The 25,580-nt window shown below is 38.0% G+C and overlaps 1 protein-coding gene across 2 annotated transcripts in view; it reads right to left on the bottom strand.

Moving 5' to 3' along the window:
- The window catches only part of MOCOS (molybdenum cofactor sulfurase), a 213,433-nt gene that overhangs the window by 69,750 nt on the left and 118,103 nt on the right, over positions 1–25,580 (bottom strand). For both annotated transcript variants that reach the window (XM_058830908.1, XM_058830909.1), the window contains exon 5: positions 19,241–19,317. In XM_058830908.1, the coding sequence (XP_058686891.1) occupies positions 19,241–19,317 (77 nt within the window). The remainder of the gene's footprint in view (positions 1–19,240; positions 19,318–25,580) is intronic.

Consider the following 25,580-nt stretch of genomic DNA (forward strand, 5'->3'; position numbering starts at 1 on the left):
CAGCATTGATCTAAACCACTTCTTGCTAAGAATCAATACATAAAACATATCTCTGTAAGTATTGTTTGCTGAGAGAAACACTAAAACCAGTAACAGAGATAAAAGCACTTGCTTTGTGAAAATCTGCTGGACTTCTTTTAACAAGACACTTTTTAAAAAAAAAAATTGTGAAAGGGACATAAGCATATTTATGTAGATGTACATAAGAAATTTTAAGTTTAATGGATAAACAGGTGTGTATTGCAGATAAAGGTTTAATAAGTTTCTCTAAAATGAAGATATTCTGCTTAAAGAAATTACTGCATCAGCACTAGCCTCTTAAATTGCTTGAAAAGAAAAACTTCATTAAAACCTCAATCCTGGCAAGTAATTAATTAAATATCATCAATAGCTATATGCCTGTAAGAGAGTACTTATAGAAAAACCTAGTAAAATCAAATCTATTGGGCTGTCTTGCAATTACTGTGAAAGTCCAGATAGTTTAAGAGAGAATTTTTCCTTTTTAGAGGTTGGAGACATTTCATGGTTTCATATGGGATGCTATATCCAGCTCATAATTCTCTCATAATTGCTAGCATATGGTTACAAATGTAATAGAAAAGCTTTTATTTTCTATTAAATCCTTGGTAACTTTTTCAGGAAGAGCTAGACCCTAAATATTTAAGATTAGTTTCAATAACCATGTTTTATTATGCCAATAAAGAGATTACAGGCTCCATCTTCTTCCCTTGCTACCATTCCCATAGGTGTAGCATAGATTGATTCTTCTCCAAATGGTCCAATGATCTCATGAACCACAAGAATAACGTACTTCCTGATTCTGTGCTCATGGAAACAAACGAGAAATTTTCATAGTGGTTTAGATTATTCCTGAAGCAGATACATAGTCTACATACCCAAATACCTGTTACTACCTAGATGCAGATGTTCTTGTCCACCTTTTCAGAAATGCTCCTCAGCACAGTTAGGATTAGTGACTGCAAAAATTTGGTTTTAACCTGACAAGAAAAATTCAATTTTAGGTAAAAAAACCAGGTTTCAAGGTTCACCTTCTTCAAGCTCAGGAGTGGTCCATCCCAGCAAGCAGGAAACATAGTTAAGGCATCAGACTTTCATGGATGAACAAGGAGCTCCTCACTAAACTAAAACACAAGAAGCAGAAAGGTGAAAACAGGACCAGGTGATCTGGGAGGAACAAAGAGCCATGCTGCAAATATGCATGGATGCAACTAGGAATTTGGTAAGGAATGCAACTGGTAACAAGAAGGATTTCTACAAGCAGAAGCCCTGTTGAGGAAGGACACAGAGAAGGGTAAAGGTCTCAATGTCTTCTGTGACTCATTTTTTACTGGTGAGTCTTGCCTTTGGGAATCCCAAGCCCTTAGCTCAGAGGAAAAGCCTTATCGGTGCAAAGGGATCATGTTATGGAACCCTTAAAATAAACTGGGCATAAACAACTTCATGGGCCATGATGGGATGCTCCCACAAGTGCCAATGCAGCTGGTTGCTGTTGCTTGCAAGGCCAATACTGATAATCTTTGGAAGATCATGGTGACTGAGAGAATTTCCCAAAGACTGGGACTGGAGGAAAGCAAATGTCATTCCTATTCTCAAGAAGGGCAAGAAGGAAGATTCAGGGAATTACAGGTGGTCAGCCTCACCTCAGTCTCAGGGAAGGTGATAAAGCAAATGAAAGGAAACCATTTTCATACATGAAGGACAAGAAGTTGATCAGGAGTAGTCATCATGGATTTACAAAGATTAAAACATCCTCAACCAACCTCATAGCCTTCTTCAATGAGATGACCAGTTTGGCAAATGAACGAAGAACAGTGGATGGTGTTTATCTTGACTTTATTAATTTTTGACACCCTCCCCCATAAAATCCTCACAGACAATCTGATGAAGTATAGGTTAGATAAGTGGGCAATGAAGTGGAACTGAAAAATGGCTTAACTGCCAGGCTTAGAGAGCAGTGATCAGTGGCACAAAGTCCAGCTGGAAGCTAGTCACTGGTGATGTACCCCAGACATTGATACTGAGTCCTTTGCTATGAAAAACTTTATTAATGACTTGGACATTGGAATAGCATGCACATTCAGCAAATTTCCAGATGATAATAACTAATGATTGCGCTGCCAACCAGAGGGATCTTGACAAGCTGCAGAATTATAAAGAGGAATTCATGAAGATCAACAAAGAGAAATGTGAAGTCCTGCATTTGGGTAGGAACAAACCCAGTCACCAGTTTTGGTCAGGGCCTGACTAGCAAACTGACTGGAAAGCAATTTTGTTAGGAAAGGGTTTGGGTGTCCCTGTGGACAACAGGTTGATCGCCCCATGGCCAAGGAGGTAAATGGTATCCTGGGCTGCATTAATTGAGGTTATCCCTCCCCTTTATTGAGTGCTGGTGCGGTCACATCTGCAGTGCTGTGTCCAGTCCTGAGCACCACAGTCCAAAATGCAGTGGAGTGAGTCTAGTGAGGGATTACAAATATGAGTAAGGGACTAGACCATCTCTAATATAAGGAGAAGCTGAAAGAGATGTAACTGTTCAGTCTGGAGAATCGATATTTCAGGTGGGGATCTTCTTGATGTGCATAAATACCCAAGGGGAACGTTGTAAAGAAGACGAAGGCAGAGTCTTCTCAGTGGTGCTCAGTGACAGGACAAAAGGCAATGGGCACAAACTGAAAAAGAGGAAATTCTACAGAAACATCAGAAAAAACTTGCCAGAAAGCCTTCAGCCTTGAACTAGGAGAGATCTTTTTCTTCATTCCATTGAGTAAAACATTTAGTCCCTCTGTGGGCCTAGAAGAGACATATGGACTCATTCAAGCAAAAAAAGGCCTGCCTATTTATGCTGCTAGTTTAGTTTTTCAATTATGTATTCATTCATCTCTTATATGGACACAGTGACTAACAGTTTTAATAACCTGTGAGCAGCCTGACTTGTTATGACTCTCTTCATTGTATTATAAAATTCAGTCTCTTTGAAGGGAAAGCAGGTTTCTATACAACTACTCAAGAAATGGAATTCCTGTTATATATGAAATTCTAACATATTAAAAAGTAATTCTGACTTGAATTACAAATATAAAGAGATAGAATTCCAGTAAAGTGAAAATTTTCAAAAATCACCACAGAGTTAATGCCCACAAGCAAACATCTTCTCAGTATCTTATAAATAGGTTTCAAGGAAGTAGTTGATGGAGTTGCTGAAGATGTAGAACTCACTGTCCTGGAGAAGTGTCTTTCCACCAAGTTCCTTCTGACTGATGTAACTCAAAAACTCAACGTGTTAGTTCTGAAAACTTCTGAAGTTAAAAAACTCCACCCTTTCAAAACATGCACCCTTCAGCCCCAGAAACACAGGACCCACACAATTATTAAAACCTGCCATTTCATATGATTTATGCCACTCCTACCTAACCTCTCACAAGCATCAGTTGATCCAATCAAGGAATCTCAGACTATATCCATTCCTTTTCAGTCTTATTATTATTTGACAGCATTTAACAAGAAGTATATAATCTAGTATCTTTTAAAATATAAGAAAGACTATAAAAATAAAATATTTCCACATTTTTTACAAGGTAAAAGATCAATGACATTTCTTTGAAAATAAAAACAAACCCAAAAGCTCAGAAATGGCACATTTCCAAAAAGGGTTTAAGTTTCATAAAAAATAAATGCCAGAGAATAATTTGGTTAGTAAATACATTGCTGTCCAGTACATCTGCAAGCAAAGGCTATATCAATGTCATCAAGGAGCTTTTTGCAGAAGACTCACCTCTTTCTAGAGTTAACTTTTTGAGATTTGGTAGACTCTTAGTTGGCCTCAACACACAAACGAAAGGAAAGTCAATTTCAGGATTTAGCTGTTAAAGTGAATGTCTTGCAATACCTTGGGAATGTGCCTTATCAGAAACCGTCATGGATACTGCTTGAGGGACAAGTAAGACTACTGCCAACTTTTCCTCCTAGCTGTAGTCTATGAGGCTCATCAAATAGAAACAAAGCTCCTATATGAGCACAAAAGGACTTCATGTGAACTTTCTGGGAGAAGGGAATCACTGGTGTAAGATACCAGCTCATAACATTTTATGTGGCCCTTGTGAATTTTCCACATTTACTGGAAGTATAGCTTCAGTGCACAGAGGTTGCTTGGACACCTGAAATCATTACTGCTCACTTAAAGGGGAAGGTTTATACAGGGTTTTCTGGAGGAAAACATTTGCAGGTCCTGTTAAATCCAGGAAAATAAAAATCTGAGACTAATAAAACTTCTTCCTTTATAGAGGAGTCCTCTCCTATGATGAACTATAGAGTAACATATCTATTTCCTGGTAAAACCTTCTCATAAAGATCTGCAGTGGATTGACAAGTGGATAGAAAATATGCTAGCTCCAAGGCTATATAAGTTATAATAAATCCTGTACAGCCTCAAAATATAGGTGTCCTAATACCATTTGTGCTTTTTTTTGGTTTTGTGGGTTTTGGTTTTGTTTTTTGTTTGTTTGTTTGTTTGGTTGTTTTTTCTCTCATATGCTCTAAATTCAGTACTAAGCACAGGTCACCCAGACTTGCACTCCACCTGCATCAGCTCATGATGAGCTCAAACCTCATCCTGAGTTTTGTTATTTATACATTAATTTACTCAAATAAGTAGAAACATATTCAAAGTATCATGAAACCTTGGTGTTGAGCAGGCTTAATTAAGATTTGAATACCCAATTAATTTAACATTTATTTGGAGAAGGCTGTTATAATTTATCTGCAATAGTACAGTATGGTAAATTCAAAAATTTCTGCTACTGCTAATCAACTCACAATGATATACTAATAATTAATAAGACCAGAGGGGAAAAAAAAACCCTGTAAGGACAGCCACAACAAACTCTCCATAAAGGTAGAATCAGCGGTTCCAGCAATAGGAAGATGAATCTCAGCACTTCTCACTGCTTAAAAGTAATGTCAGCCTCTGCCATCAGACAATGGTAACTGAACCTAATGTTGCCCTCAGCAACCGCTGCTTGAACATTCTCTTCAAGGTCCTTACAAAATTTAAATGTTTATTTCATCACCGCTAGCTGCTGAACACAGAAAACTAACAAAATCTGCTGAAAAATCAATCCACTGATCACACACTGTTGATGCACATCTCCAAAATATCTGCCCAGTAAAGAGCCACATCCAGAGACTAATACAGAGCAGGCAGTGCTTATTCCTGTTGTTTTTCCCAAACATGCACCCTTCAGCCCCAGAAACACAGGACCCACACAGCTATTAAAACCTGCCATTTCATATGCTTTATGCCACTCCTATACAATCTCTCACAAGCATCAGTAGGTCCAATCTAGGTATCTCGGACTATATCCATTCCTTTTCAAGGATGCAGAGAAAGCAAATGAGGAGACGGAAACTCAACAGATGAGCTGGGCGAAAGAAATTCTGCAGCAACTTAAGAGAACACTTCTGCCAGCTAAGTGGTTTTGGGAAATTTGGGACAACGAGTTCAAAGCAGCCCTTTTTTCAGATGTATGAACTCACCATTCTTTCCTACTCCTGGTTTTATTTGTTGGGATTTTTTGTTTGGGTCTTGATTGGTTTGAGTTTTTTTAATTTTGTTTGTTTTGTTTTCTGTTTTTGTTTTTAAGTATGTAGTGTTACACAGGAAGAAAAAAAAAACTGGAAAAAAAATAATAAGGAAAGCATTGATGATGTTACCAATCTTTTAATTTTCTTCCCCTTGGCTCCTCAGGTCTCAGTTCCTTTTAAAATTTGAGCCCAGGAGAATCTTGCAAAAATAGATTCTAACTTCCTTCTAATGTGATTATAAGTCACAAACAGAAAAAGGTAGTCAAAGATTGTTAACAGGGAGAATGGCAAGCAATCTCTAAGTGTCTCTTCCACCCTGTGCTGTAAAGCAGATCTGGATACTTTCTTTAAATCTCAAGGCATTAACACTGCTTCATAGCCATTCTGCCAGTTTCATTAATTGCACTTCTATTCCAATCATTTCATAAGCGGACTGTACTTATAATCTGGCCATTTATCCTAATGTTTGATGTTTCTGAGTCACATAAATACATTATGTTTGAATGCAGAGAAGTACTTTGCATGACAAATTTGAGATTTCTGCCGGAAACATTTGACTGAAATTTATTTTTGCTATCCATAGGGAATAAGCCTTTGCATTATTTGATTGTTATTCACATTTTGGTAATCGCATTACGAACCTCTACAAAGAAATGAAATGGCAATGTGCCTTTTTTCCTCTAAGAGCAAACGTCTCCCTCCCCCTTCCAGATGCACAGACCTTGAAAAGGCATTAGAAAATTAAAAAGCCAACAGAAATAGAATAATGTATCTATGTTTGAATATTCATTAAAATACAACATTGCTTAGTCACTGCTTGCCATTTGGATGATGCACGGTGCTTAGGCAAGCTTAATGCAACAATGAGAATTCGGTCTTGTTTTTACAAGGTGGGTGGAGACTTTAGTGGACAGATTCCTAATGGTGTTCAGCTGTACTAATTCCATTAATATTTTTAGGCCATAAATCACCTTATATCAGTTTGTGATCTAACTTTATGTTGTAAATAAGACTTCAGAGAAATAGTAATAGATCTCATTTCTGGGCTTTATTCAGATCCATCCTGATATTGCTCATTCTCTTCAGCATCTGCTCTACCTACAATGCTTTATACTGAAGACCACAAGACTGTGTTGTCTAATGGAATTATTTACCCTTGATGTTGTTTGCCCTTTGTTACAGTGGTATTACAGATGTGGTTCTCTCCCACAAACTGCAAACCTACCACACTGGCAAAAAAATTACCACACTTTATTTCATTCTTTTTAGCCATTATTAAACATCACAAGCACAAGAAAGAATGACATAAAAACATCTTTGGGCTACTAAATCCCATGAGCCAAATTTATTTCTTGTTTCACCTCACAAATCGCAGCAATCTGTTAATTTTGTCCCCCACTGCTTTTAGATTTTATGGGCATCATATCACAGCAAGTTTTTTCTCTGGAATTTGATGAAAAAACCCAACAAAAATTAGAACAAACAAAACTAAACAAAAATGCTGCCTCTACTCTTACCATTTTAACATCAATTTTCTAATTGGAATGTCTGATGTACTTCCTGTGTCCTAAGCATGTGGCCCTGAAACTCCTACTGCCTGTGCTTATACCAACTAACTAGCAAGAAACTTCATCTTCCATACTTGGAAAAAACAGGAACGCTAGTTGTGGTGGAATGGAGACCCAGGAGAACACACAGCCTCTCACCCCAAGCACAGCTGCTCTGCTGAACCAGAATACAGTGTCTGTGTTCAGGGTGAAGAGGAATGAACTGCACAACACCATGGGCACCTTTTCCAGTGGTGACGCAGCCCCTCAGGCCCAGCCCTACCACAGGACAGTGTGTGGCAGACATAGGTCCTTGTAAAACATCACCTCGCAGTAGTGCCTCACATACTGGTACAGAAATAAGGGGGGAGATTTAGGGTTTTATTGTTTTTATACACATTAAATAGTGAGGGAGAAACATAACGCAAATAACAATTATATCTTTTTTCAGTTTGATAACTTTCTGTGCTGGATGCAGCCATTGGCCTGATCCTCTTATCCCCTGATTAGCTGACAGGAGATGTTCATCCCCTGCTCTCTCCAACCACAACTCAGGAAGCCAGCCACATAGCATTCCCACAACACCTTAGGCTAAACATACAGCATGACTTGAGATCTTTCCTGATTGACAGTGAAATAATTTGGAGGCCTGTCAAAGCCAGTGCTTTGAAAATTGCCAGATCTATTTTAGCCTGTTGCAATGTAAAAGATAAAACACAGTTGCAAATCACACACAGTACAGACACAAAATTACCTATACAGAACTGCTATTTTATAAGAGCAAAAATCTCAGAACATAATGAAAAAGTTATGGTTTCTTTTCAAAATCTCATGATGTTGGGTCATATCATGCACCCCTTAATGGGGCTGCTCAAGTTACAGTGGGGCCGATTTGACCTTTTGCATTGCCAGTATGTCATGGATGCACAGAGTTATCTAGTTTGCTTAGCTGATACTTCCTGAAAAGGGTAAGAATTCCTTCCAGACTTGTTATCAATGTAATGTCCACCACTCATGTAGTGTGTATTAATGCCAAAGACAGATAAGTGGCTTAGTAATTTAATGAAGGTGATTAATAGAAACGTGTCAACCCACTTAACTGGGAAATCATTATCTTCACATTATGTTTCTCACAATTAAACTTGCACAATCCAAACATCCACATGCATTACCCACATCAAGAAAAAGATATTCTGGAGTTTGAACTTCATTGTTTTCCTTAATAATTGGATGTACCCAGCAGTTTGACTGCCCAGATCAACAGTGCCTTTTGGCTAGCTCAAGGCCCCCTCATCGATCTTTTGCACACGTGGTAAATTATTCAGACAACAGCAGCTTGCAGACCCCAAATCCTTTTAATGTTATTGTTCTTATTGAATCAAGTGGCATTGGAACAATTGGATTGTCCTCACAGTTTCTTTTTCTGTTTCCACCCCCTGCTTCTTGAACACTGGTCTAATTCTGCTGGTGACTTTCTTCTAAGAATAGCAAATGCCTTGTGGGATAGCAGAAACAGGAGGCATTATGGGAATGCTTCAAAAACAGCAAATGCTGGGAAACCAAAGATATGTGGGAAGACAGATTTGTGTTCTGCTAAACAGGGTTTTAAGTCCATACAGGCTTCCATTTTTATTTTTATTTTTATTTTTATTTTTATTTTTATTTTTATTTTTATTTTTATTTTTATTTTTATTTATTTGATAAGCAGAGACACATCCCTAAAGGATGCCATTAATTATTTTAGTTTCTGTTCATGTGAGCACTTTTTTGTGATTCTGCTTTTTTGCTGAGCACCCTCCAATTCTGTGGATGCACTTGTGTGGTGAGGCAATCAGGACTGCATTACACATTTTAGATTATAAGAAACAACTGATTTATAGAGTGGCACTTAAGTATCTTCCACATTATTCTCCAAGACAGTCCATGGAGCTTCTGTTCTCCACCCATACCATGTTAATATAAAATTATCAGGGGCTTTATGTCTCTACTGCCTTTGGACCTTTCTCATGTTTTTTAGCTTCTACTGACATATAATTCAAGTCTCTGCTTAGCAGCCTCTTTCACCTACACAACTACAGAAAAGGAGACAGAAATGGCAAACTCTGGTGCCCACAGCCCTAACAAGGATTTTGAATTCAAGCATTGAGCTGGAGGGTTTTGTGATTTTTATTTGTGGAGACAGAGGTTGATGAAACTTCAGGTAGCAGGTTGGGCTGCCACCTGCCTGAGCTCAGAATTAGGTACACTGACTACTCAGACTCTAGGCATCAACTTTGGCCAAAATTGGGGGGGGTGGGGAGTGGGTCTGGAAACACATTAAGACACTTCTTAATCACTTAATCAGGAGTGATGATGGTGAACTAGCAGATCATGCAAACCAGAGCCTAAGTAAAAACTGACTTTCATGTCTCTCTAGAAGACCTTAACTATCTGAAAATAAAAAATAAAAAGTATATGTCCTCGCACCAGACAATAAAAACAGTGGAGAAGAAAGAAATTACAACAATAAAAAAAATTTCTAATGGTACTTGTTCCAGTTGAAACTGGGTTGAAAAAAATAGTTGAAGACATCTCCATTAACAGACATGATTTCCAAAACCCCACAAAAACGACAACATCAAAACTTCCACTAATGGCAAGAGGGAACAAGGGAAAAACAAATGTAAAAAAGTTGAAAACAGGTGACTGGAATCACCCTGAAAAGGCCCTGGTCTGTTGCTTTCAGTTGCCCATGTAACAATTTTTGGTACATTTTAGAAAAAAAATTACTCACCCTTGGACACCAGCTCTCTACTAATTAGGAACTGAACTTCCTAGCTTAACATATAGCCACAAGAAGGAAAATAAATAATTTTTGTGATTATGTGAACTATATTGAAAATAAGACAAACCCTTTCAAGGCAGACTTCCACCTCCTTCCCAAAACAGGTTCAAACACAAATGTGTGATCACCCAACCTGTTGTCTACTCACTCACCTAGAACCAATTTGCTCCAATTTTACCTTATACAGTATAGAAGGAAGATCATACCACTGTAGAGTGTTGCCAAAATTTATGCAAACATATTTATATAAATAAAACCACCTCAATAATTCTGATCCCTAGCCTCACCCTCTAATATCTGGGATGAAGTTATTTTAAGGTGTGAACTAGCCATGTCCAAGGAGTGAAACTAGCTTAATTGTTATGTGCCTGTACTCTGAGGATATCTGTCAAATCCACCTGTAAATGACAGCTTTTCAAGCAACATCTCCATGATCTTCACCAAAGATTTAGGGGTAGGTGGCATCAACTTCCATGTCTCCACTAACATCAATAAACTATGGCAGTTGATATCACAGAATCATTAAGAATCATTAGAACCATTAAGGCTGGAAAAGGTCTCCAAGATTGAGTCCAGCCATTAATCCATCACTGCCAAATCCACCACCAAACCATGTCCATAAGCCCCTAACCACACCTAAGCTTTTTCTGAATACTTCCTGGGACAGTGATTCCAAAACTTCCTTAAGCAGCATGTTCAAATGCTTAAACATTGTGACTGAAATACCAAGCTGTGCTGCTGGACACTCAGAAGCAAATAGCTTTTTTTTTCCTTAAAGGTTTTGCCAGTGTAGTTATGATAGTAAAGTCCTTCAAACATAAAGATGGTTCACACCAGCACCTGTGACAATAGTCAATCTAGTTTGCTTGGGGAAACAACTAAGTAAACAAGAAAGGAGGGAAAAACATCCAAAAATATTTTCCCAGCTATTACGAATTGCAACAATTGCAATTAAGACAGCTTACAAATGGAGATTCATTGCCAAGTAATTTCCTTTCATGGGAATTAGGATGTGGATGAAAATGGGGGAATAGGGTGTGTGATATGGATGAGCAAATGTGTGTATCTCAAATCTGGAATTAGGCAAGGTATGCAGAGTCCTGAAAGCGTAACAGACCTGAAATTGCATTAAAAGTGCATACAAACCTAGAGTAATATAAAATGAATGTTTGTGGAAATGTAGCACATAAATGCCCAAAGTAGTTTCAGTGGGATGAGTAAGTTCAGAGAATAGGATCTTTTACTTGAATGAAGCAGAACTGAAAAAAATCACTTATCTGAGCACCTCACATAAGACCTTTAAATATATTTTACCAGTAGGGATTGTGAGAAAATGTACCCACTCCAACTGGATGGATGAGATGATACTTAGTGTCTTGAATCCACAGGCTACCCAAAAATGCAAAGGCTAATTTTGAAATATTAAAGACCTTTTGTTGCGGCCATGTAATCAATCATCCATGCCTTTTCAGTTCTGCTTGTGCACCTCTGCAAGGCTATGCCCACCCCAAGGTATGTGAGCTTCTCCTGGGGGGTAGCAAGGCTGGACTGCAGAAGAGGCAAAGCTGCCAGTTGTATTTCCAGGGGCTTAAGCCCAAAAGGGAATTGATGGTTACTCTGTTTGTGTGGGTCTTGTTCCACCCTGACAGCCTCTAACTGTTTCATCCACAACTAGAGCAGGTAGCGCACAGGAACTGAACCCACATCTAGAATGGCTCTATTGAGAGCCACTAACAACTGGGCAAAGGTGACAGCTGAGGCAGATCTTTATTGAAAAAATAAACTGCGAGTGTGGAGCAAGAATTAGACATGAAACCAGTCCCTGTAGGCAAAACAGCTTTTCCAATTATATCCTGTGGTTTCCTTCTTTCCATTTTATATTGACTGAATCAAAATCAATGGAGACTGACAACAATTACTATGTGATTTGCAATTAGTCCTGTTCATCTATAATGGATCATAAACTCCTTTTCTCTGATATGCACATCTCTGCTAAAAGTAGCTCGGCAGTTCAACAGGAAGTAACATTAGTGAGAAAATAGGAAAATTTTATTTTGCCTTTATTGATTTTGTATCTGTTGATATACTACTTAACACTTCTTCCCAGATAATAAATTTAATGCTGTAGCACATCTAAAAGCATCAAAGAAGTCATTTCCATATTAGTCTCTCCTTCAGAGATGGAAGAAATGGCATTGTAGGACCTGAGGAGGAGAATGCCAGTTAACAATTTGCCAGTAGATGTCTCTGCTAAACACACTGAAAAGAAAATACTGCGTTTGAAACTTCAGTGAAATCCAAGTCGAAGTTTGCATACTTCAGCTGAAGAGCAGGGTAAAACCAACTAGGTCACTAGTCCTTTCTGAAGACTACTTTTTACATAGTCACAATAAAAACAGAATTTATTTAAAACTCAGTGACTCCCAACTTAGCTTAAATATTGAATTTACCTCCTGATATTATCTCACTAAGTAAGGAGACTCAAGAAAGGCTAAGCTTATACATTAACATTCTTGACAGAAATGATGAGTGTAGAGTCTTCAGGAAAATATTTTTATAATTTAAATCTTAACATTGTTGAAACAAGCAGCCCTTCGTGCTTCCAACGGAGAATTTCTTAATTAAATATTTCTGCCTCAAACTAAAAAACCATTATATGGAAAAATAAAGTTTAGCTTTAGGCTGAAATAGCTCATTGCATGGTAGAATAATTTTGCCCCCATGGAAAACATCCAGAGGTTCTTATATTTTCTTTACATCTATATGTCATTTGGCAATGGTCTTATTTGCAAAAGCACAGCTTCTAAGCAAAGAAACTAATATTAGTTTCTCATAATTGGCACTTACTGTTAACATACAGCATGATTTTCTGATTAATAATGAAAAAAAAAAGATCTCAAAAGGCACAGATCAGCTGGAAAAGCATCTGCTTAAAATACACACACATAATTAGGAGAGGACGTCAAACAGACTTGATTACATATTTCATGGGTATGTGTCAACGAGTGTAAAGCATTTGACTTAACCCCAGGGTGACTTCAAGAGGATTTACTCTGTCTAGTGTTTGTGATTAGCACCATATAATCTGGATCTGCTAAACATGTAGAGTTTTACATGATATGCAAATTTTATTTCGCTTTAATTTAGCCCCTTTGGATTTCGCATAAAATCTCTGTGTTGCATGAAGGGCTGAAACAGCTGGATCCAGTTAGCTAGGAAATTAAAAATGTACTACATGAAGTAAGGTAATCCTTGCCATGGCAGCCAGCAGACACTAGAGTGGGACCCTGAGATCTCTGAGGGATGGCTGAAGACCCCAAACACCAGCCAGACCATTTCCACAAATGCCAAAATACTGATCCTTCTCTAGTCCCAGCGTGTTCTAGTTTTTCATAAAACTGAATTATTTCAGCACCATGTCAAGGTTCATTTTCCAAGTGCATGTTAATAAGAAAATTGTTCAGCTTATCAGTAAAGGAAATTAATATCCACTAGGTAACATTTTATTTCCTTGTTAGTATATCAAGATGTGGCAAAAAATAATTAGCAATACATTACCCTGTTTAAAATGTAATGGAATTAATTTATTTGTAATTTTATTTGCCACTTCCAGGTTTTAGTTAGAACTATACAGAGAAGATTCTTGAATATTTCATATGCATGTTTTAAGAATACAGCTGAACAAGATTTTTTTTTTTCCCCCATTTCAAAGGGGTATTCTAAGAATAACAAGGTCCTTCACCTAATCAATCACTTGAGGCATCAAAAAGTCTTTGGAAGATCTGCAGCCAAGTCTAAAAGCTGTCACTTCTATTCTCCTTTGAAAAAGATGGTTTCACAGGATTTTATCTCTTAGCAGTGATAATGACAACTTTGTAATGAAAATGACAAGTCCTTTAGGTCCTATATCTGACACAGAAAATGATCTTGGGAAAAAGTTATTACAGACAGAAAGTGCTTCTTCTCCAAGATATCCTTTGGCCATACGTAGGGAATGCTGCATCATTGTAGGAATGAGTAGATCTCAGTTTCATTAGACTTGAATGCTGTTCATACTCCTATGGCCTTTATTGAAGACTTGGTCTTACAGTCATTGTCTCTCAATGGGGGCTACAATAATTTTTCCCACTTTATTTCCTGGAAGTGATGGATTTCACCATGCTACCCTCAGGCAGAACTGCGAACAGATTCTGTAACTACAGTATAAAAAGTAGCCCCCATTTATTAATCCAAATTCACCTTCCAAACACATTGTATGTGCTTGGCTGTACTTCCAGGCAGTTGCACAAGACTGCCTCACCTCCTTGCTCATTTTGTAATACTACCTCTGTAACTGTTTTAATTTAATCTATAGCCATTAATAAATGCGTGCTCAGTTGGGCATGTTCTTCCTAATAAACTAACCACAGTAGCAACAATGGCTTCTTTTGATGCAAAAGAACCAACTGAGCTTTCTTTCCTCCTAATCTGTTGTAACCAGTTATTTGAAAATGAAAAGCACCACGGACTTCTGAAATCAGCTGTACACACATTCTTTATCTAAGACATCTTTTTTTTAACGTAATAGGCACATTTTCACCCTGGCGACAGAATTATTTTTTGCCTTTGCAGAACAGTTTGCTGTCAGACTGTGAGCCTTTCCCCCTCAGAGAAAGCAACATCTACCTGAATAAGCCTGGATTTGAAGCATGAAATATATGTTGGAAATCAGAAATCACTCCTAGAGTAATGGACAGATAAAGATTGCACAAATAGAAAACCTCACTTCGTGCTCCTCAGGGTTCTTCTGGAATATTTCCTGTTCTGCTTTACTGATTTATTTCAGCCACAGGAAATGTATAACCTGCCCTGCTCAAAAGAAGCTGCAGATCCAAGGGAAGTAAAAAAAAAATCCCAAAACACTATTTCCACCTTAACTAATCTGGCAGTTCAGCTTTCTAGTCCCAAAGGGATCATTAACAGGACAGTTATATAAAATTAAAGAAATGCCTTATACCACATAAGCTAATCATCCAACCTCCTTTAATAGACAAAGGAAAGAGCCACTATTGCTGGCTGTAACTCCTCTCATTCTAAATTTCAAAAAAACTCAGAGGGATCAGGCTGGTGAAGTCACTATCTATTCCACTGATTTCAGTGGGAATCAAAATAGTACCTCAGACATCAGTACTGACAGCAAGATAAGGTTAATGCCATCCAGAGGTTAAATGCAGATATGAACACATACTAGGTTACCAGAAACCCTGTTCTCCTCAAGATTACATTAATAAATGTAAAGTAAATTTTGTGGCCAAGGAAAGGAACTCAAGTATCCCAATTCTTTGCCTATCTTGCAGGCCATTATACTAGACTTTTCATGGCCCCATTGACTTCAATGGAAGCATTCAGCAATGTCCACACAGACGAGGTCCTCAGAGTGAAACAAAATGTTGCAAACCTGAAAGGGAACAAGTGATGGTAATTCCTCTGTAGAGCTTCTGACTCATCAGTAGGTCATGGCTTAGTTTTACAGCAACCATCTGATGTAAGGCAGGAAAACCACCTTTCTTATATAATCCCACATGGAGAAAGAAAGATATGCACACTTGCAAAATATTTAGACTGTACCACTGGTGTTCACACAAGTGAACCCCCAAGTTCATTAAAATTATGAATGAGAGCAGCAGTAAGCATAAAAACAGTAAAATACACAAGCATGGTCCAAGTTTAGGTGATGTGACCAGGCAACAGTAGAATGAAACCACAAACTCTACACAAAAGAAATCCCAGTAATCCCTGACAATTTTACTAAGGAGAACATTTTTTTTTTCCTGGCCCCTAAACTGGATGACTTATATAACCTTAAGTGTTTAAACAAACACACATGAGAATCTTTGCAGTACCATTAAATGCAAGCTGCCAAACGTCCCATCACTGACTGCAACCAGTCCTTGATGGAGCAGGGCAAAACACACCAAAAGTTCCAAAGACCAAGTTAAAAAACTAAGTTAGCATCACCATTTCACATCCTTCACTACATTTTGCTTTGGCTGTTTTGTGATACAAATATCTTTATGAAAGCCAAAATAATCTTTACTCTCCAACAACCAATCAAGCATCTGATAAATTTAAAAACAACTTTCAATTCATCATCCTTAGGAGACTTAGTCTACATTTTAAAATTTCTTCCCATACATATTATATTTTCTTCTGAAGTGAATTAATGTTTCCTGAACAGACATTATAATGAAAGTAAACCTTGTAACAATTAGGCACAAATGATATGTCTTAGTTTAATTTTTAAAGCAGATAAAAATTTACTAATAAAAATACATACTATAAACCATAAGTTCAAAAATCATATAGATGTACAATGTCTGGGAACGGCTTAAATACACATGCACATCTTTGTGCAGTTCTGGCAGGAAATATGCCTTGTTCTAAATGGAAGTTGAGACAGGTCAAGGATGCATTCAGATATCAGAATCAGAAACTGATCTGTATGTTTCATAACACTAACAAGGAAACTCTGAGTTACCTTCCGTTAGTGATTTCCCTTCCTACCTTCAATAATTACACCAGAATAATCCAGCTACAGCATATCTCCAAAGGACTTCAGCAGTTCTTTTATTATACATTAGGACACGATTAGTAACAACAACACTTTGTTTATTTTGTTTGTTTCTACTCCAGGCTACTTCCAACCCAGAATTAGAATAATTGTCTGTGTTTGGGGAGTGCAAAGCAACTGTTCCAGTAGCTACAGTAAAGTCAGATTCAAAAGTGATTCACATTTGACACTGCATTTTGCCACTGAAAACTCTGACAATGTAAGTGGAAGAAATATGCATAAAGAGGCTTAAAACAAATCTGCAGTCCTTCTGGATTACGAAGTGCTTCTACAGCATGCAACAGCTTTGTTGTATACACCCATGTACTAATAATCTCTGTTCAAAAGGAACACTGTGCCTTTGACAGAAGTTAGATAACCTGCAAAACTCCATGTAGTTAGTGATATTGAGGGGCGAAAAGGACGGTGAGAAGAAATAGCAACTGCAAATCCCTAAATGTCTTGTTGCATCAGCTGTGCCAGAAACATTCAATGCCTACACAAACTGAGGAGCAGGGCCCCCAAAACCTTTGTCTCACAACCAGCACAGAAGAGCCAAGAGACCTGATAGGGCTGAGCCACCCTTCACATCAGCTTTGAAAAGTCAACACACAAAAATGCATCTTATGATGGAAATAATCAAAACGTGACCGTAGGTATGCTACATTCTACTATCACCTTTGAGTGGCTTGTTTCATTTCCCTTCTGTATGATTAAATTCTAATTAACAAAAAAAATCACACGGAAATTTTTCTACTTATGTGCACATACATGTAAGCATAATAACAGAAGTTTTAGCATGAATATGTTAGAAGTTCCTGCTTATCTGGAACAAAAGCTTAATTCATCTTTGGTCATGGATAATGGTCTAGGACCAGCCCAACTTTGCATAAAATTATTGGATCATGTGGTGATTAAAATCCTTTACAGAATTCCATTTGTACTTCCGCTATGGATTTCTCCTCTTATATCTGTAAAGAGGCAGTGCTGGAACTTCTGCTTTTCAGTGTGGCACTCCAGAATTTGATTAGAGACTACTAAAGTACCTAGACTATACCAGCAGTGAGGAATTTTTAAAGTTCCAGTATTTGTCAAAACCATAGTTTTATTCAATTTTTCAGTTTTCTCCTCCACACAAGTTTCCTCCTGTTTGCTCTTTCAGTCTATGTTTTCACTTCTTTTTACATTTAGCACTGTGGGAAAAAAATGCTTTAAATTTTTTAAAATACAAATATTCCTAAATTTTTGATTTTCATTTTAAATAATTTTAAGTATGAAAATTTTAAGCCAGTTCACTTTTTTGACAACTGAAAGATCTCAACACACTATTTTTTCATACCTCTCTTCTACCGTGTCATCCATTGATACCCACTTTATTCAGATTCAGGGCTGAGTGCTCCCCTCAGTCCAGTATATAGAGATTTTCAATTGTTTAGCTAAAGTAGGTAGCAACAACAGGTTAAGATGGATGAGAAATGCAACAGAGGAGGTGCTATCTTCAACCCTCACATTCATGGCAAGCAATGCTCTTACACATTAAACCAAAGCCCTCTTTACAAGTGAACATGTCTGCTTAATATTGCACGTTTCTGAGAAGCATTCTGTACTACAAGAACATATACTAAAGGCTGGTTACTGATCCTTGGTCTCCATGTAGAGCAACATAAAGTAAAACATCCTCACTTGTTGGTCTTAGTCAGACTATTGATGTGGATGAAAACTGCTATGGATTTCCACATGAACAAGACCTGAAGCATCTAACAGAATACTTCTCACAGAAGCCTTGCACTGGGAGGAAGAAGAAACCAGAATACTTCAGATAAATCATGACAATAAACGTCCACAGACACTAGCTGAAATTATACTAACCTGAAAAGTACATAGCCAATGTCTCTCTGGACTCGGGCATCTTTTACATCATGATGCATTTTATGACTTTATATAGGAAATCGAAGAGTGCACAGGAGAAGGGAGGGTCAGACATTAGACATTAAGTAATACACACAGCTGATCAAGAAAACAACTCCAGGAACATCCTTTGTTAACCTGGCACATTCCACATGTGGAAACATGCCATGGTATGGGCCTGCTGCACAGCCCGCAGTGCAAGTTTCCCTGGCCAGGTGTCATCGCCTGCCCTTTTCAGGAGAGTCCCTGACCCATGGCAGCAAACACAGAGACTGTGCTTTGGGGGATGCTGAGTCAGACAAGCAGCAGTCTATCCCGGAGTAAATGCAGCACATGAATATCACCCTTCACATACAGGTTCTGGCCTGAAGATCAGCTTGAATTCTTATTTGGGACTTCAGCGTTAGGTCCATGTCAAAGACTTCAAAGGTTGACTCAAACAGTGTGAGTCACTCTGTTACTTTCTAGTGTTACTTTCCTATTGCATATTTGTGAGCATGAAGCAGATGAGAAGTGCTCCATGTACTCAAGTCTTGCCTATCCAGAACAATCTGGACCCTTTATTTTTTTCTTTCAAACCAGGCTGGAATAATCCAAAATGGAGCATGTGAATAAGCCAGTTACACTGAAGTCTCATCTTCACAATGATGAACAAAGGTAGTAAAACTAGAAAGAAAAATTAAGCTAGAGCCATAAGAAATATGATCAGAACTATGCCCTGAGCATAAATTTGGAACTGCAGTCTTCAGTATTAGAGTTATATTAACTGACCTGTGAGTTTTTCCAGAACATCAAATCCATGTTTCAGAGCAATGATATCAAGAAAAGAGACTGTACCGTCTTCAAACCTAAAGAATGGAATAAAGGAGCACAGTAAATACAACATGCAGCTATGGTACCAATTTTAAATCTATTTTAAGAGTTACTATTTTCATATTCAGTGAATCTAACATGTGGAGTGGGAACTAAAGGATTCATCTTCCAGTCTTGTAGTGTCCTGTGAAGGAAAAATATGTTCTCCAAAGCAATAGAGGTTCACATAAACAGTTGCTTGCACATCGAAAGGTATCTTTTCCTACATAGAGTAACTATGTACTAACCTACATTAAAGTAATAGTTAACAGCTACGTGTCATGAGCTAATGTCACAAGGTCCCAAGTTACCTTTTGAATCTAGGGAATAGGTGAGAAGACAGGTGGAGACTTGTGTCCATCCCCCCACCCCCTGATATAATTACACCTAATACAGTTGAGTTAGAAGGCTCCAGTAATCTGGTGCAAAGAGGAATGAGACAAGGAGGTCACTAACAAATCTCCCTCTGTGCACTTCTCCTGGAAATTAATTTTTAAGTGGCCTGTAATAAGAGCATTATACAAGAATGGAGAGAGGGGTGCATTCCCTACCACTATCTTTTAAAGGAAACACCAAATAGAAGCAAAACCACTGGATTTTATGAACTACTCAGACACGCCCACAGTCCAAGAGGAAAAAGTGAAGCTTCGAGGTGAAATGTATTCAGGCCTTGATGCACAAAAGTATTCAAGGGACCAGAAGGGACACCAGGGAAGCATCAAACTGTTTCATTTAGACTTTGTGTGCATCAAAGTCTACAAGAAGTTTTAAGGAGAAACCATTCATTTTGCTTCACCCCAAAGAAGAATGCAGAATAATGCAACTGATGAAGTCAGAACTGTACAGAACTCAATACTTTGCAAGGCTGAACCCGGCGTCACAGCAAGTCTCTCAGGAAGGATCTATGCCCAAAATTGTAGCAGTTAATACTAGAAATGAACCCACCCCAATTCTCATGGTTCAAGTTTAAAATTAAACTCCAGCCATGAGGATGAGACCTCTAGAGAGACTTGGTGTTCCTTGGATCTTTCTCAGAAAGATCAGATGATATCTGCATTAAAGGATTAGTGGACAAGGTGGAACGTAAGACATACACTCTTAGGCAAAAATACTTTTAATACCTGTTTTAGACCAAAAAAAAGTGGATTATTATTTTTTTTTACTGGATGCATAATTTTTCATAATGCATGTTAAAAGCTTTTGGTGCCACAATTATGTATGTCTTGTCAAAAGGCTCAAAGTTTAAAAACGTCAGATATCAAATGCTTTTTCTTTAATAAAATAAACATCAATGGAATAACAAAATAGCTCCCACTTCTATTATAATTTTTCTTACATCCTATTTTACTTTTCTTTAGTTATCAAATATTTTCAACACTGCAAGTTCATCATCAGGTGAAGAACATACAAACCTTCCAAAAATCTTTGGTAAAGGGCCACATAAAAGAAAAATGGAAGAGTATTGTGTATATATGATAATACGTTCAGCTACAATGAAAGAACATAGAGGCAGGAAATAATTACAATAATTGTTAACCAAATGTTAAGAGAAAAGTAGTGTTACAAGGATGAATGGCCCAAAAGAGATCACTTCTGTTTACGTATTTTAACATAACATAGGCCAAAGAATACATCCTAGAAATTTCTGAATCTTCCCCACTAATTATTAATAATTGATCTTGAACTTTAGAGAAAAAATCTTTCTGGTTGTCAGTAATGAAATGGAAAATGGCCATTTGTGATTTGAAAGAGACCTAACACCAGGAATATTTACACAGAGACCTGTGGACCAGTATCTGAGGGAATCATTACTCTATCCAAAAAGCCATAAAAAATGTGGGAGGATGAGGGAGAAAAGATAAGGTAGCGGCTAACAGTTGTTTTGGAATTGAATACAGAAACCTTTTGCACAGGTTGCAGAAAAAGTCACAGCGGTCCTACATGTCTGCCAAGGAGAGATTACAGAGAGGATTCGTGATGGGGAACTGACCTGCTCTCTCAGTTACTCACAATGTCCAGCAAAGCAAACAAAACACTGGGAACGGGACCAGGGAAGAGACACTGGCACTGAGCCCTTCAAGGAGACAGCACAATCCCCAACAATTTTATCACTATCATAGTGATAAAATTATAGAAAAGAACTTAAAAGGGCAACAAAGGTGCCAGCCTAGATTATCAATGACATCTGAGACGCACCCACAGTAGAAGGGGGGCAACAATTGTATTTCTGTTTATCAGATATGATAATTAACTAGGCAGACAACTGCAGTACATACAGTTCTACACAAGAGGAGGGATGCATGGAGCAAGTCACTCTTCTAAGACCTTAAATAATTTTATAACAGTAGTTCAGAGCTTAGGAATCTTCACAAAAAAAACCCCAAAAAACCCAAAACAAACAAACAAAAAAAAACCCAAAAAACCAAACCCCCCCCCCCCGCCCCCCCCAAGCATGTAAACAGAGCTGTAGGCTTTTTTGTCTTGTCAAACCTTATGTTCCAGAACAGCGCAATTGTCATGGCATGATATGCATCCAGCATTTAGTCTTTCTGTATCATAAAAAAAATTACCTCCTGGGAGCTCCATAGCAAGAACCAGAAGCCACAAAAGAAATTAAAATAATGCTAAAAATATTGTCTCCAAGATATGGTCAAGTCTCTCTCTCTCCAATTTAGACATGGACTATTTTGCAACATTCCTTTCTTTTATTTTGTTTGTTCATATGACCCCTTCATTACCAGCTTTCCAGATCTGATTACAAAGCACAAATATTTTGTTATTTCAATAATATGTATATTTACATTACTTCTGGTGTGCTTGACTCTCACATATATCCTTCAGATTTAGTGGACACCTGGTGTGCCACTTCATGTCAAAATTTTCAGGAATAATGTATAAATTCTGATATTTAGCACATTAAGCCTTAAGCGCTATAGCAGTAGTGCCATGGCAAAACATGATGCTATGAAGAACAGCTATTCCCTTTTTGGGACACAAAGAATATTTATTTATATTCTCTCCCTCAGAATATTTAACAGTATTTAAGACTGAGAGGAAACATGCTCCTTGAATTCCAAAACATTGGCTTCAGTGGTGGTTTTTCTGTTTGGTGCAATTGATGCTTCAAATAAATTGTTTCCCCACACAGTGGCAGTTGCGGTGTTAGAATAATCAGTTCAGGATGAAGTTCATTTGAATGCTGGTCTAGAAGCCACTTCCTGAAGTAATCAAGATTTTGCAGCTGATGATGTATAAAGGATACTTACAAAGGCTAATACTGCAGAATACCAACCCAAGAAACAAGAAGCTTACCTCTCTTATCTAGTTCTTATTATAATTGATCTCACTTAATCACGTCTGGGATGAGTTCAGTTGCTTAGCTGATTGTGTTTGTGAAGTGCTAATAGCATTTCACATCCAATTGCTATCTGACAAACTGGTTAAGCAACTCGTGGCACAACAAAGAAGAGAGCAGCGTGCCTAAAATCTATCCAGGAGTTATGAAGCTGATGAGCTGCTCTCCCATCCCAAGTCACATACAAACTCTATTTTAGAAGCAAAAAATTTTGAGTCACAAGAGAAAACTACTGCTTTACAGTGAGTAGTCCTGCCTTTAGGATCTTCCTAGGGATGGAGATGGGCTAATCCTTCTTTGAATCTTTATTCAACTGGTTCTTACGATACTTCTCTGTTACACTTCAGAATAGAAATGCTATTTTCTAAAGCCACCATCCCACACTCAGGGCAACTGAAACAGAAGGAAACTGTGACATCTTGGGCAGTTTCAATTCATCCTGCCCTTAGCCAGGTCACCTTTACACAGAAATATGATGAAATAAGAATTCTGGCCTGGACAGATATGATTCAAAACAAAGTGGTGAAGGGCTAAAAAAACCCTTTCGTGTTTGAAAATAGGACGTAGAGGAAATTTGGTGAAAGGCAAAAAAATTATCCTGGAGCTGGAGAGCACTGACTTAAGCCAAGACTCCAGAAATTCGCTCAAGACCAATTAACGAGTGCTGAGGTGGTGAAATACCTTTTATAATATAAGTTATTCTGCATATAAAAAGTATACAAGGCATGGCTTTTAGGTGTTTTGGGTGGAAGTATCTGCTGCTGGACTGGAAATGCTGACTTGCTCAACAGGCAGATGAGTGATTGAGTTGTTTGAGCTTTTTTTTTTTTTGATTTCGGTTTTGTTTTTTTTTTTCAATTAGTTTGTCCAGATAAAGTAAATCCAGATATACAGATGTTATATTGGTGCATAAAATCACAGACTCATAGAATATGAATGTTAGAATTCCATATTAGAAGGAACCTCAAGAACCATCTGGTCCAACCTTTCTTGGCAAAAGCATGGTCTAGACAAGACGGCACAACATCTTGTGCAGCTAAATTTTAAACATGTGCAATGTTGGGGAACTTCCGCCACTTCCCTGAGGAGACTATTCCATTGGCTGATTGCTTTCTTTGGGAATGTGCAGTCAGAATCTTCTCAGGAGTAACTTGTACCCATTACCCCCCCTATTTCCCATGTGACTTCTTGACAAAAAGGGAGTTTCCATCTTTGCAGCTACCCTTTAAATACTGGAATATGGTGAAAAAGTTTCCTGACTAAAATCTAAACCATTTGTCTAGTCTAAAAACCTAAAATCCACACCATTTACCAGCCATCTTCAGCATGCTCAGCAGGATCCCAAACTCCACAACACTGTAATCACTGCAGACAAAGTCATTGCTAACCAAGATATAAATGAAAGCAGTTTTTCTTGGTTTGCATGTAGCAAATCCATCAGTGCCTCTTTCACACAGCTAACTTACATATAAGGAAGTGGTTCTCCACACATTGCCAAAACTTGATAGATGATATTTTAGCTATTGTTTGTTCTTCCAATAAATGTTTGGGTGGTTGAAGTCATCCATAAGAACACAGTTCTTGGTGATTTGAAGCTTGCCTAGGTGACATAAATATTGCTTTTGCAGACCTTACTGTCTTGGTTTGGAGGTCAGTAGCAGATGCCTCCTGTAAGATCCTCCTTGGAGAGGACCTCTGTGATCTTGAGCCAGAGGCATTAGATAAGCTCTCATAATCACTGTGCTTGACTTCAAGGCTCTGTTTAACTTAGAGTGTGACTCCTCCTCCTCCTCCTCCTCTTCTTCCCTGCCTGTCTTTATGAAAGCGCCTTTAACTACCTATTACAATCCTCCACTGACACCAGTTGTCCCACCATGTTCAAGTTATTCCTACGATATCATAACTTTCTGACTAGGCAGGGAGCTCCAGTTCCTCCTGTCTGTTTCCCAGGCTGCACACACTGATATGTATACACTTGAGGTAGCTAGTGCTCTAGTTCACACCTTGGGAAGCAGCTAAGGAACATTTCCACAGGTGCCATTTCTATCCAGAATGCAGGCCAGAGCACTGAAACTTTGATAAAAATTCTGTCACAAGTCAAAAATAATCCTGCTCATTTGAGAGCATTGCTGAGTCAATGCAAAGTGTAACAAAGGAGCGCAGGGGTAACATCACTGTCAGCCAGCTGCCACTCTCCCCTACACTTGGGAAACGACTCCATTTAGGTCAAATGAACAGAAGTCATTCCTGAGTACATAAAGCAGGTGAAAGAGAAAGCAAATCCACAGAGAATTCATATTTCTTGAATAAACTGCCTTTTTTTTTTTTTTTCTTTTTTTTCTGTTTTTTAAACACTCCTCAAGAGTGGAGCTGCCCTTTGAAGTGAGATGTTACATGAGTTTCTTTCATCTTTTCAATTCATTTATTTTCATCTAATTAAAAAGTACAACAATAGAGAGGTTCTTGGTATGCATTTAAAGTAGCTCATTCAGGTCCTATTTTTCAGCCCTTAGAGGTACCCCATATCACCACCACAAGAAACATCTGTTCTGGCAAATTCAATTTCTACATTTTATACATTTTCATGTTTATTCCAAAGTGACATTTTCTGGAATGGTAACAGCACCAAGGGTATATAGTATCAAGCTCATGGCTGTAGGAACAGACTTTTTTCAGTCATATTCATGTTCTTAGGTTAGTAATTGCCATCTCTGATATTAGCAGGGGAACAGATTTTAATTGGTCTCACTGCTTTCCAACATCAAGCCGAACATTTGCAGAAGGAGCTACATTTGTTTTGCTTTTCTTTAATTCAAAAGATATCATTACTAGGCTACAAAAACTTTAGGGCCCTGCTCTGCTCTTTAGAACTTTTATCAATTCCTCCTGAGACAAAGTTCTCAG

This window comes from Poecile atricapillus, chromosome 2 (assembly GCF_030490865.1).
Source record: "Poecile atricapillus isolate bPoeAtr1 chromosome 2, bPoeAtr1.hap1, whole genome shotgun sequence".
Lineage (NCBI taxonomy): Eukaryota > Metazoa > Chordata > Aves > Passeriformes > Paridae > Poecile > Poecile atricapillus.